Source organism: Cloeon dipterum, chromosome 1, assembly GCF_949628265.1.
Source record: "Cloeon dipterum chromosome 1, ieCloDipt1.1, whole genome shotgun sequence".
Classification (NCBI taxonomy): Eukaryota; Metazoa; Arthropoda; class Insecta; order Ephemeroptera; family Baetidae; genus Cloeon; species Cloeon dipterum.
In genome coordinates, this window is record NC_088786.1 from 16,312,638 (window position 1) to 16,325,987 (window position 13,350).

At 40.6% G+C, this 13,350-nt stretch overlaps 2 protein-coding genes across 5 annotated transcripts; both read right to left on the reverse strand.

The window, feature by feature from the left end:
- On the reverse strand, positions 1-5,520 carry S1P (membrane-bound transcription factor site-1 protease). Its single transcript, XM_065482426.1, has 17 exons — positions 5,314-5,520; positions 4,654-4,963; positions 4,457-4,605; positions 4,234-4,401; positions 4,059-4,182; positions 3,778-3,998; positions 3,540-3,724; positions 3,287-3,489; positions 2,611-2,839; positions 2,351-2,549; positions 1,724-2,044; positions 1,435-1,676; positions 1,180-1,382; positions 982-1,125; positions 779-923; positions 464-574; positions 1-409 (listed from the first exon to the last, which is right to left on the reverse strand). The coding sequence occupies exons 2-17, from the start codon at positions 4,790-4,792 to the stop codon at positions 52-54; spliced, it is 3,141 nt and encodes a 1,046-aa protein (XP_065338498.1). The 5' UTR covers positions 4,793-4,963; positions 5,314-5,520; the 3' UTR covers positions 1-51.
- Positions 5,521-6,115: 595 nt separating this feature from the next.
- Positions 6,116-13,281, reverse strand: bdg (bedraggled). 4 transcript variants are annotated; one of them, XM_065482389.1, is made up of 18 exons: positions 13,265-13,281; positions 13,135-13,191; positions 11,035-11,241; positions 10,824-10,975; positions 9,702-10,552; positions 9,423-9,640; positions 9,235-9,365; positions 9,019-9,181; positions 8,922-8,961; positions 8,753-8,868; positions 8,545-8,699; positions 8,232-8,457; positions 7,896-8,173; positions 7,540-7,671; positions 7,249-7,476; positions 6,988-7,188; positions 6,765-6,934; positions 6,116-6,709 (listed from the first exon to the last, which is right to left on the reverse strand). In XM_065482389.1, the coding sequence occupies exons 5-18, from the start codon at positions 10,526-10,528 to the stop codon at positions 6,301-6,303; spliced, it is 3,294 nt and encodes a 1,097-aa protein (XP_065338461.1). In that variant the 5' UTR covers positions 10,529-10,552; positions 10,824-10,975; positions 11,035-11,241; positions 13,135-13,191; positions 13,265-13,281; the 3' UTR covers positions 6,116-6,300. The 4 variants fall into 4 exon arrangements, with proteins under 4 accessions (XP_065338461.1, XP_065338441.1, XP_065338451.1 ...); XM_065482369.1 differs by having other exon boundaries at positions 13,135-13,275; XM_065482379.1 differs by lacking the exon at positions 13,265-13,281 and having other exon boundaries at positions 13,130-13,240.
- Positions 13,282-13,350: the final 69 nt, after the last annotated feature.

The following is a 13,350-nucleotide window of genomic DNA, read 5'->3' on the forward strand; positions in this document are numbered from 1 at the left end:
TTTGGTATAAAAGACAATAATTTATTACAAGAAATAGGACAGAGAGTTGCATTACACAGCAGGTACTTTTCCAGATGATGTGTTGCCAAGTGCCATCACCAGTTTTCTTAATCGCTGCTGCTTCCTTCTGCTGCGTCTCGATGCAGTCACGGGAGTGATAAAACTCCTCCTTCGTAAGCAGCAGAAGCAAACCGCACACACAATAGTTAACGAACAAAGAATAGCTAATGGGGAAGGACTAATTTCAGTGTCTTGCACATCAACAATTGGGTTAGCAGCATTATTCCAATCTGCTGGCGGTTGAAAGGAATGTTTCTGGCCGCCGCCGTTAAGCAAAGGAGCTCTGAGGTCGAGCTCCAATGGACTCTTTGGAAGCACGGAGAGCAGCTTCTGCGATTTGTAGAGGTTACTGCAATCCACTTGAATTAGTTTACATTTTTTTCAAAAATAACGCATGCCTTACGTTGGTGCAGACTTATTAAGAGGATTGGGTGGTGCCCAAACTAGATGCGGGCACTGTGGAAGAGGTTTCGTCCTCACGCCACCCATGTGTGACTCTATCACTTTTGAGTATCTGAGAACACGGAGAAGAGTAAAAAAACACGCCCTAGACGAAACAGTAAAATAAACTTATTTCGAATTTCCTTTTAAGTACCCTTACTAGCCATTACAGGCTAAGTTATTTATATTATCTGAAAGTCTGAATGCAATAATAACAGGAAAATTTTGAAATAATAATAAGTGGTATATGGGGCAAGAGCAAAAAATGTTAGGTCACCTGTACAAATGATTTCCATCCATTCGTTGTGGCAATGGAAAGTCTGCTGGTTTGACTAAAGGTTTACCAGCGTTCGATTTGAAAACAGATGCTAAATGACCAGTAGAGGTATACTCCAATATCGCATCCAACATCCAAAAACAGTCTGCAACAGTGGAATATTTTAAAATGGGCATTTGTTGGGAGAAATGTCTTCAAAGTACCTTTTTGCAAGTGGCTGTTGTCAAGACAGTTTGAATCTCCGTAAACCACAATTCGACCACTATTTTTGTTGCTTGTGCTTTGGTAAAGCCCCAAGATGGGCGCATCTTTCACAACTTCTGCCTTAGACCCGACAATCTCAGAGCCTGCTCCAGAAATTAGTTAAAAGCAAAATCATGGCATTAGCAAAGAATCATTACCGTGGTCTTTGAGGTCTTTGTAAATGACCGTTCCCGTCTCAGGGAAATGAAGCAGGCTTGTGCCCGATGCGTAGTGCATGTCATGTCCTCCAAGACTGAAATCTCCCTCCAGCACCGTGTCGCTCAAAGCCATGCCCCATGAAGCAAGCAGCTCATTGAGCGCGGGAATATTTGCTCCCCCTGTATCAGGAAGCCACCATTGCCTGAAAGGAAAATCTAAAAAAACCGGTCCAAGAGAGCAAGAACATTGTGTACCTTGTGTTTTCATCATAAAATTTGACTTTCTTCATGACTGATGTATTATACCAATCGGCAATTATCACAATCGACAGGCCAGCTTCAACGTCGCTTCGAAGCTTGGCCAATTCCTCTGGGAAGAATTCTTCTTCCGAGTCAACAATTAGCAGAGTACTGTACTGAGACTGATCAAAGCAAGTCAATGGCGCTCCAATGACGTCAACGTAATAACCGGCATTTCGGACGTGCTGATACATGTCCTGAGAAAAAAATGGTCAGTTGAAAGGACAAGGCTTAAAACACAAACCTTAAAATTTGTATGAATGTGGTCTCCGTTCCAATCAAGTGGGTCAGTTTTCATCCTGAGATTGTCCCGAGGGAAGTAACCTGGTGGGTATCGCAGGTTGTGATACTGGTCCCAAAGAATGCGTTTCTGCTTGGGTGGCGTTGGCACGATACGAGCCTTCACGGCTAATCGCACAGAACTCTGGCGCACTTCGATGCTTCCTTCTTCAGGAGGCGACTCGACAGTGAGAGAAATGTGACCCTGAACGATACCAGACCAGTTGGCGCTGTTTGCGTTGACTGCCAGCCAAATCGCCAGGTAGCCTGACCAAGGCCACAACACCTAAAGTGCAGGTTATTGTCAATGGAAAATCAAGGCAACAAGAAGCGTGCAAAATCACATGAAAAAATAACTGGAATACTTTGAAAGTTTTAAAAATGTATTGGTGAACTGACCAAGTTAGAGGTTAAGCAAGATTTAAAGAGGTCACTCGCATATCATCACTTGGCAAGCGCAATAATTAGTGCCTCAAGTATAATATAAAAATACGATAGCGATTCATTCTACTATGTGAATGATCTCAGAATAATTTTAACTATGGTTAAAATAATTTCAACGTTGCTGGGTGTCTTCAAGAGTTTTCATTACCGGTGAATATTGTATTGCGACATCCAGTCGGTGGCCTTGTTGCTTGGTGTAAGGGTGCCACTTTGGTTTGCCCACAAAGTGCCCCGACACTCCCAAACCGTTGAGCACTGTTACGTTAACAGCAATCGGCATACCGCCAGCAAACAAAGGCTGAGTGCAGTAAGGCCACATGTACTGACACTCGGTCAGGTCGATGTAACTGAAATTATGGACGGATCAGCTACTATTAAGCAAGGATTGATGACTCTTGGGGTCCTTACCTCGGACTTAAACTAACTTGTGGCGTGTATGCCTGCAAAATATTGTGGGCTTGCAACAGGTCAAGCTTGCCGTGACCCTGCTCGAACATGTTAACGCCTGGCAAACGTCTGGCAGAAGCCATTAGCGCTTGCTTCATCGACGCTGGGTTTATTAAGCTCGCTCTGGCCAACGCGCCACTATAGAGAAGCGCAACTGCACCAGCAACCACGGGAGATGCGACGCTTGTACCTGAAAATATCGATTTTTTTATACAAGATGACATGAGTTCATGATTTGGATAGGCAAGGTTTTTAAAACAGGTTCACTCTCTATTTCAGGATTAATCCAAATATTAGGGCCTTCAGCAGGTTTACAAACGTATTTTTGGGAAATTTTTCCACTAGAGCACAGAGGGATCGAGTTGAACACAAGGTGATAGTGGGGGGAAAGCTGGCTGCTACAATCAGCATAAGTTTTTTCACTAGGTTGTGCCCGTAAAATTAACATTATTCCAAAGACACTGCCCCCTACCTCATTTTGCTAACTCAGTGAGTTTTATGGTGATCAAAACCAACCAAAGTCAAGCACCTGATCTTAAAAGGAGAAATTTGAACATTCTTAACTGGAAACGCCTCAGCAATTGTCGTTTTAGGTTAAACTGAGGACCAGAAAAGGGAGTCTAGGAAAAACACTAACCTGAGAGGACGCGGCATCCCTTTTTGACCCCGGAACCTCTGACCGCAGAGCCGTATGTGACAATATCAGGCTTCAGTCTGCCATATCCACCAGGGAGCTCCCAGGTAGTCATTCCTCTTGACGAAAATTTCGCTATTTGATCTTCGAAGTTTATTCCTCCAACCCCGATGACATCCATTTGGTCGGCAGGGTTGTTCAAGGTGCTGCATATAGAGCATTGTAAGTGCACTCGCATAAAATTGACAAAATTTACCCATAAAGAGGACCATCATTGCCAATGGCAGAAACCATGATTATTTTGTTAGCAGTGAGCTCCCACACTTTGTCAACAAACGGCTGGTCCATGAAGTCTGGCCCTCCAATGCTAAGATTCAGGACAGTTACCTTCCTCAGGATTGCATAGTTGAATGCGTCAAGAAACCATGACGTGTAGCTGACCTTCAAAACGCAAGTATGAATTAGAGACCTTGTTTTTAAAATCAATGACGGACTTGGTTGTTGGTGAAGACTCTAAAAATGTGCAATTCTGCATCAGGCGCAAGGCCTAAGCATTCTGAACTTGACGCAATCAGACCAGCCACAAAGGTTCCGTGGCCAAGGCCATCGTCAAAGGATTTTTCATGAGTCCAATTTGTCCTCTCTTTGACCTTCCTGAAGTGTGGATGTCCTTTTGCTAGTCCAGTGTCAAAAACAGCAACTTTCACCCCCGCGCCTTGAAATATTTATTTCATTTTAAAATTTATCAAACTTAGTAATAAATTTAATCACTGACCAGTGATTCCAAGATTCCACAATGCCTCAGCTTGAAGTATTGATGTTATTTGTCGAGGGACGGCCCTTAAAAGTCTCCTGCTTGACAATCTGCCCGTTGCTTGCCAAAATTGATTGGACCTCACCTGATCTCGAAATTTAATTTCCATCGGCAATTATAAGTTAGAAACACGTACAAAGTGAGGAGTGTCTTCCACATTTTCCTCCTCCGCCTCATCTTCTTTGGGGTCTTTGTTTATGTAGTGAAGTGTCCTTGTTACTGTTCTCTGTGGTGTGACAGACTTGACATTTGGATGCCCCTCCAAGTTCTTTATTGATTCTTGGTTGGAAGGATCACTCTTAAGCTAGCAGTGCATAGATCAATTAAAACCTAAGCCAAACCAATATTATTTTAATTACCTGCAACACATCAAAATCACTGGGAAAGTCACTAGCTGGATTATTTCTAGGTAGAATCTCCCACTCTGAAGAGGAGTCTCGTAATGCTGCTGTGATGAAATTTTTCCTGGCTGAGGTTTTGTAGTATTTCTTAAAAGCCACAATATACTCTAATTTAACAAATTAGTGAGTGTAAAAAACAACATCTCATTTCAAACCATCTTTGACTATGTCTGAATTAAATTCCACTTTTAAGATTTGATGTGCGTCAGTGTCGTTGCCACAGCCATCACATAAAGTCATCAGGGATGTGACCATGAAGGCCAGAATCCAAATTATCCCATGAGGACCTTTCATCTTCTTAATCCATCACTGTGTTGTGTTAGTTTTTGGAGCAGAAATGCTCAATTTTCAGAGGTAAACTTCTTCAATCAAGTCTTCTTAGAGGGAGAAATTGACGCAGATCAGCAAAATCGATGGACACAGCACTGCCTTCCGATGGCATATTTTAACTTCTGTCCAGCTAGCCTAAACAAGTTTAAAAAGTTTTGTAAGTGTTGTTTTTGTAAAATAAAATAGAAATGCTTCACTCCAAAATTTATAGTATAAAACGTGTCTCAAAAGGTGAAGAATCAAAAACAAATATTATCGAGTTATTAATTACATTTTAAGGTTTTTATTTTTAAAATTCATTTTAAAATGGAGCACACAATCAAACTTTGCGCATCCAAAGCATAATATATGAGGTATTGAAAATAAGAAATAAAATAATCATGTTAGTCACATGGTGTGAGAAACTAATGATCAAAGGCGGATCTCTAAGCAAAAATTTGAGTCATGGAAAACTGCGTGTTTTGTTTTTATTTGTTCAACCTCACCTTTTCCGGCTCAACATGATGGAAAATACTGTCAGTATACCCAATCTTATGAGTAGAAATGGCTTTGAATTTAAAGAGCAAATAATTCATTCAATTTTAAGGAAAAAATCACTTGATCGTGTTCGTGGAAAAAGTTGTAAAATTGGTGGATTCATTGAATCAAAACAGAGCAGAACATTTTCGTAACCGTATGTACTTTATTATTGTTCGCATTCGCTACGTCTAGGAGGTTCAAGTCGCACTTCGCACTGGCTGACGGAGGGGATTATCAGTCAGGAGGGGGGAAACTAAAGCGCGGTAAAATACTTGCAAGACCCTCCACGAAAAGGACGATGGATAATACGATTGTAATAATTGAGAGGATTCTGACTCTTGTTACTCCCCTATAATTTCTGGGTTCTAACTAACTACTTTTTCATTTTTCTTGCTCTATTATACCACTGTCAGTAAATCCATATTTCACATTACGACCAGACCACAGACCATCGCGCTATTCCGTTAAAGATTGATACGAAAAAACGGAAAAAACTGCATGATTTGGTAGCTTCCTTAAATTCAAAACTTACGAAAGTTTAAAATTCTTGGAAAATAAAAATACAACGAATAATCGTCATTAGAGCATAATTTTCTTAGATATTAAATATCGGCTGATTCATATATGATAGAAAGGTTATTTCCGGTTATTCAATCAACTAAACAACTAAAATTGAAACAATTTTGACTTATCTGTTCCCCAAATTTAAAAATCATTCCAAACCAAAATTGAATTTTCCATAAATAGAACAGGAAAATACTGAAAGACTTTTGTATCGTTTGTAGCTGAGAAACTCCTAGTTTTAATTCCAATTAACATTCACATTACTTGAGGTTGCGTTGACATTAAGTTATTAGATTTTTTGTGTCTTTTTAGGCACATTTATTGAAGCTCTCACTTTTCGTTAAGTTATATGGACATTAGAATTATTCACATTAAAGCATTAACTGCGATCACTTAAAATTATCAAAATCATCTTCAGTCTGTCTCAAAGTTTTATCGTTGTTAAGGTTCCACTGTTGCAACGTGTTGTTTCTATAGCGTTGGCTTCTGCGGAAGCTTCCCCGAAGAATTTTCGCGACTTCCGGCGCAGTCAACTGCTTGCTCCTAGCAGGAAGAGTTCGGGACCTCTCGCTAAAATTGGCCGACAAAGAGACAGGAGCTGCGCTGCTAGCCTCACTGATTTGCATATTCTCCGGCAGAGACTGGTCTTCAGTGGGCTGATGCATTTCTATTGCTACGGAGGCAGTGTACGCTGGAGGTCTTGGCTCCTCCTCATTTTGATTTCGACTTTGGAATAATGATGAGGCTGAAATTCGGCGCATGCTATGCCGGAAGCTTTGTCGGAGCATGTGCGCAATTCTGTGATAAATAAACAAATAAAATAAAATTTTCTTACTTCAAAGAGTTTGATTACCTGGCTCCTGTGGCAGTGGAGTATGAAGGAGGAGGTGTGTATTTAGGGGGTGGATCGTAAGGGGCCTCAGGTGTCTCATTTGTGTCTGGGGTGTTGGCGACAAAATTATCTAATGTGCTGTTATGATTAGGCGGCCTTTCTGGAGGTGGTCTGTAAAGCAGTTTGACTCGCTGCGAAAGCAAATGTTACGACTTGCTGTCAACAATAATTAAATTAAAATTACCTCAAGAATATCATCAGGGCCTTTGGATAGGTACCGGCATGTTTGCACTATTGCAACGAGAGGTACAAGCAATATTGGCAGCAACTGAAGGCACGATCCGAGCTCACGCGCCCACACTTCCCAGTAGTGATTTTGTTTGGCAATATTCCAGTCGTATAGCTTCACACTTTCACTGGAGAAGAACAGCAATACCGTCATGCCCTGAAATATCTCTTTGGTATGAGTATACACCGAATTTCTTTTCTTGACCATAAAACATACCAGCAAATAAACAGGGAGTGCTACGCTCCAAATGAAAGCCAGCACTGGAGACAAAAATTTATTGATGGTTCTGCAGCCGTCTCCAAGCAAAACGTTTGCCAGAACTTCTCCATTGTATGGATGGCCCCTAACTACGATTACTGCTATCAGCAGCAGGCAATGCAGCAGCGCTATCCACCAACCGTTACCCACGACCGTGTCTAGGAAGTAGACAATCCAAATTCCAAGCTAGAGTTCACGGTCAAAAAATTACGGCTTTGTAAAACAATTCATGGCTGCGTATTAATTTACCTCTGTTGTCAACGGCAGCCCAAGGACACAAGCAAATATGCACGTGAAAAACGCAATTGTCGTTCGCCACGGCTTCAAATTTTTGGAGCTGATGGAAATGATGCCGCTTATAACTGAGTGCCACACAGCCAACTGTAAAAAGAGAATGACTCATTTTCATTCATATAAACATACTACAAAAATCACTATTGTTCAGCCAAAGGCTAAAGCGGTGAGAATTTCTCACGAAAAAATTCCACCCTATTTTGTACAGTATGCTACAGTTCGCAAAGCGGTAGTGACTTTTTAACAAGGTCATTGCCAAGTTTGAGCCAAATAAAATATTGTTGTACTATATCTATCGAAAATTGATTTACCTGCTGCAGAAGTCCAAAGAAAATGAGCGTGAGAAACGTTAGTACCGCCCAGCATGGCGACATCTGTTTCACTCCGAGCGTTGCGAATGTCGCGGGCAAAAGTTCAGTCACCAGTCTAATTGCTTGATATCCACTTTTTAAGCTCCTGCTCTTGGAAGCGCTCATCGGGGCAATTACCCTGTTTCCCACCATGAGTGAGCTGTGCGCCATGTATTTGGTGGTGGGGTCAATAACTGGCTGATCGACAGCTCTCATGAACTGAGCAGTGCTCATCAGTTCTGCAATAGGAGTGAACGTTTAGAAACTCTCAGCAGCTCTAGGTTTACGAATTTTTACCAAATGATGATGTGTGGTAGTACTGAAAGCCATTGCCCAGTAAAATTTGTGTGCACGCGTCTGCCAAGCAGGCTATCAGGGCAAGGCACAAGACAACAGCCACAATGGTCACAACTGTCTGTCGCAGAATTTTGTGTCTTTGGTGACAATGAGATGCAGATTGCATTGTGGCGGCTCCAAGCAATCCCCAAGTTAAGAATGTTTCGGACGCAGCGGCTATCCAGCTCTGAAATGTATTTCAACGTTAAAATTTAGGATAAACCTGATTAACTTAAGTCAAAACAAAATTTATCATCGTTTTTAAGTTCCGTACCTGTCCATTGTAAAATATGTCATCCCAGGTAGTTTCGGCAATCACGCTTTCTCCGTATTTAGAAGACAGATAAAATATTTCCGACGAAACCACTAGGAGACCACTCAATGATAAGAGCACTAATGCTGTCAAAACTTTCGTGTAGGTTTTCACGCCTGAAGCAAAATACATTTTCGCAACTCCAAATAATATTCAAATAACAACTTACCCTTGCTCAAGGATAAAAAAACTATGACCCAGACGACTGCCAAGTTGAAAACAGGCACAAATTTAAAGTGGCCAACAGATCTATCGTACAATTGAGACCGCTTAAGCACAACACCACTGAAATTAAACATTGCAGCAATAACTATTTACAAACAAAACTGTTAACTTACTAAAAGTAATCAGACACAGTTTCTTCCAATTTCCCCCTGTCTGAAAATAAGCAAAACACGATAACAATGCTGTTGAATGCTTTAATAATATAAATACCTCTCTTAGCGAAGGTGTTGGATGGTGTTAAAGGGAATACCCATCTGTAGGAGTCTCCACCTCTGATAAATGAGTCTCTCAGATATACTAACAGCCATGAAATACCAGCAATTCCGTAAAATCCTATGAACGCTTGCCCAATAAGCAAAGCGATTCCGACGCCCTATTAATTATATAAAATTAATCAATGGCTAATTTTTTAATACACTATCATACCTGGAAAATAGGACTGATTTTCCACATATTGATCACACCTGATCCCAAATAGTGTCCCAAGGCAACGTGGAACAAATAAAGTGGAATGCCAAAGAAAACTGACAAGATAGAAAATTGGACCAAAAATGAGCCTGAAAAAATATTAAGAATTTTATAGAAAATTAGTTATTGATAAGAAAAAAACTTACCTCCAAACTGTGCACTTAGAATAGCAAACCGACTGAGGCTGTAGAGTCCTATCACACATCCAAACGACGAAAGGGAAAAGCAAAACTGGAAAGGCCACTGTCCTAGAGCACTGGGCGTTACAGATGGATTGTAAAAGCTCGTCTCTGAGGAGAAATAGCTGGGGTGCGTATCTCTTCTCTCTTCGCTAACAATATTCCTAGAAGGTAACTCTGGTGCTCTGCCAATAAATTAGAGTGAGAGTTAAAAAAGGTTACAGCTAGGCAAACAAATTTCAGTACCTTGCTTCAGCGTACTCAACAGTTGACGCAGATGACAAGTTGCTTTCGATGCTGGAATCTAGTCGTCTCATAATATCAACTCCTATAGAGCTTGTGTCTAAATATGACTCATCAACGTCCGTCGTCATTGTGGAATTCGCTTCTTCGTTGTTGGAGGCGAAATCCAGAGGCGGAGGCAAGTGTTCAACACTGAGGTTTTCAGTTGCCGGAAGCCTTATCCTCTTGATTCGCCTCATCGACGGCCTAACAAATCTGGGAATCACATCAGGACTGACCACATCTTCGTCATCACTTGAAGATGTCTGCATGTCTGTCACATCCATCACAGAAGTTACGTCTGTTCTGATAGAAAAGTCCATATTTTCGTCTGTGTCGCAGACGTTTCTGCTGGGCGCACTTCCGTCTTTTGCCGACGACGGACCTGGCGTATCCTCATTTGAAGCGATGCTGGGGCTCTTGTTGAAACTGTCGAAAATTGGATTTCTGGGAGATATCAGATCAAATCTGGTCATATCAACCAAAGAAGGCGCCCTGGTGAGAAAGTACTGCAAGTGACTGTCCAACGCGCTTGTTGAAGACGATGGACCCGGATCACACAAAATTTCAATGTTTTCTGCAGCAGGAAGTCGCACCACCAAGTTGGTAGCCGCGTAGCATCCCTGCCAGTCGTTAAAATCTCCTAATATTTGGTCACTACCAAGTTGACTAGTAAATTCCTCATCGCTGAACGTCGCATTAGTTGCACTGAGTGACTGAAATGCTCCTTCCTCCTCAGGTACAAGCAAGTCTTCCGCGAGATTCTCGCCGCGCTGCCCTCTCCGACTCATTTTCGCGGATCTTCGAAAATGCGGCTGCAACGATACAGACAAAACACATTATTTTACATCTGCCCTCTCGCTTTAAGTTAATAAAAAAAGCAAACATCCGCTCGAGCAAGCGAGGAGTGCACCCCTTGCATGAATGATATCCGCAACACCTGCTTTTTCCCACAATTCACATCACCTGGCGTACTTTTGTCCATTTAATTCTCCCATAACGGCGTTTACGCGAAAGCGTGAATTCAAATAAGGGGTTCGCTCACGACTTTTCATGCAGCGCGCGGCTGCAAGGGATCCCACGTACCTAATTGCTGCTGATTATTAGGACATTTTGTTGCCTGCCGATGCACTCACTACATTTTGATTTTGAGCCGGAACAAAGCACGCGCGCACACACACCAGACACACTTGGCAGAGAAAGGCCTGCAGACAATGGTAGCAGCTCCTTTGTCAAGCCTGCCGTGTCGAGCAGCAATTAAAAACAACTCCAGTGTGACAGATGACAGATTACGAACCGAGATGAGTCGGGAAGAGAAAAAGTACCGTTCTGCACGCAGGCTCTCTGCCTTCTGCGCTGCGCTCAGGGTCTTATTATTGGGGTCATTGGACCTGGCAGCCGCGAGAGAAGGTGCTTTCGCTCCTCCTCCTTTCCAGGCTATTCTTCCAAGAGACCGCCAGGTGCCTCTCTTGCAGAGTCTGTGGCGCCTTAACTTGACTTTAACCTGAAAATCAGTATTCATTTTTGATCAAAATTTAGTGAAAGCGACAAAACAACATTGAGCATTATATTTTTTGTTCTGCAGCGAGACTGATTAATTTTGCTCCTTCCTCCAAGCTCCTCCAAGTCGTAAAATTTATAATGAGCACTTTACAGTGGAGCGAAGCGCTGGAAATAATTTAATGAGTTTTGCACTCGGATCTTGCATATAAATGAGAAATATTGCGCTATGTGATTTTGAAAGGAAAAATTATGTAAGCTAAAGTACTTAACAAGAATAATAATTTCTTATGAAGATACTCAACTCCAAACGCGACTTTTTAGATAAAACTCAACAACATAAAGACAAACAAACTTATTTGCAGTAGCCACTTTGATTTTCTCATCATTCTGGTATTATATAAGTTCTATATAGTTCATAAAAGGAGCAACTTAGTTTTATTACACGGGCGCTAAACTCGAGTAACGCCTAAAATCGTTGTTACAAAATTTTCCCTTCTGCACTAAAATGTCAGTTGTTGTAGATTTTTGCCATTTGAGCGTTACCACAATTATTATCTAGAATTTATATAAAGTTAATGTTCACTTTTTATCTATTTTTTTTCAGAATAATCAATGTGAATAAATTTTGGGAGAATCAAGTATGAACAGAGTAAAAACATTTCATTCTCTTAGAGTACGCGTGCTAGAGGAAAAGTGATATCAGACTTTGTTATCACATTAGTGAATTTCTAGTGTGCGGGGGCAGTAACTGTTAAGCGTCCTATATATTTGTGCTGAGTTCTCTTCCTTATGTTTGCTTGGAGTTGTAAAAGGTAAAGCCAATTTTTAAAATGAAAGTGACAAGAAGGGCGTACAGGGCAGCAGATTAGCTGCGAAAACGACTATTTCTGAAAGGTAATCACTCCCGCCGCACTGATTGTGAGCCGTAACAAACAAACAATTTTACTAACTGCACGGTGTCCTCCACTGCACACTCTTAAAACGCGGCGCTTTCTTGAACTGAGTACTCGTGTGTACTCAAAAAGGGGCAAAATCTTTGTTAAATTCATTTAATAAAGTCCTGCAAAAATGAATTGAAGTTATTCCCGTTATTCTTGCTGCAGTTTGAAATTTATAATGCTCTGTTATGTTAATTGTTGTCAACAGACACGCATGCCATAGAATTGCTTGTGTATTACTTGAAGCTCTGGTGTGTGAAAGAACAGCGAGCCGACTATTATCAAGCAGGGCGCGTGTGAGCAAATAATGCAAAATTGATAACCGCATGAACCGCAACTTAAATTTATTGCTTCCACTTGACGAGGCCTAAACTGTGTTTCTCTAGTTACAATTAATTTTCTAAAATTGCTTAATTAAAACATATTTTCTAGATATTAATATAAATATCATGCAAATAAAGGCAAGTAAATTGAATATTAATACGTTGAATAATAAGAAAGAAGTAAAAGATACTAGGAGGTTTAAAAATGATATAAATAGGTAATATTAAGTATTCTTCATAATATTCTTTATGATTCATGATGCTTTTCCACCTTTAACGGCAAAGAAAAAACTAGATATATTATGCATTATTACATATGTAATATTTTGCGTGAGTTTCTTTATATTAAACCAATAATTATGTATATACATAATTTGTATAATTATCATATACTAAAAATGTGATTAAGAGAGTTATGTACATTATTATATAAAATGTAATATTTATATGTATTTGTAACGAGAAATAGCGCTTTCAGTATTATACAAATTATCAAAAAAATCACATTTATTTGCAAAGGATCCTTCCCTGATTACAACTTCAGAAGAAATTTTGCCCTTTCCATTTTTGAGAAAATTCATTGTCAATTCATAAACACACAAGTATAAAATAAAGTAAATAAAGGTACCTTACCTAGCCCCGCTGGTTAGGACAAACAGAAGAAAATAATGCTGTTCCGTGTGACAACGCCTTATTAATGCAAAAAATTTAATATTGCACTTCTCTTTAAAAAAAAATTGGCGACAGCACGCAGACAACCAACCTGCAACCACGGCAATTCGTTATGTTGTTTGTTGCTGTTGCTGCGGCACCGTAGTAGACGCAGACTGCAGAGTCGTATGACTGCGA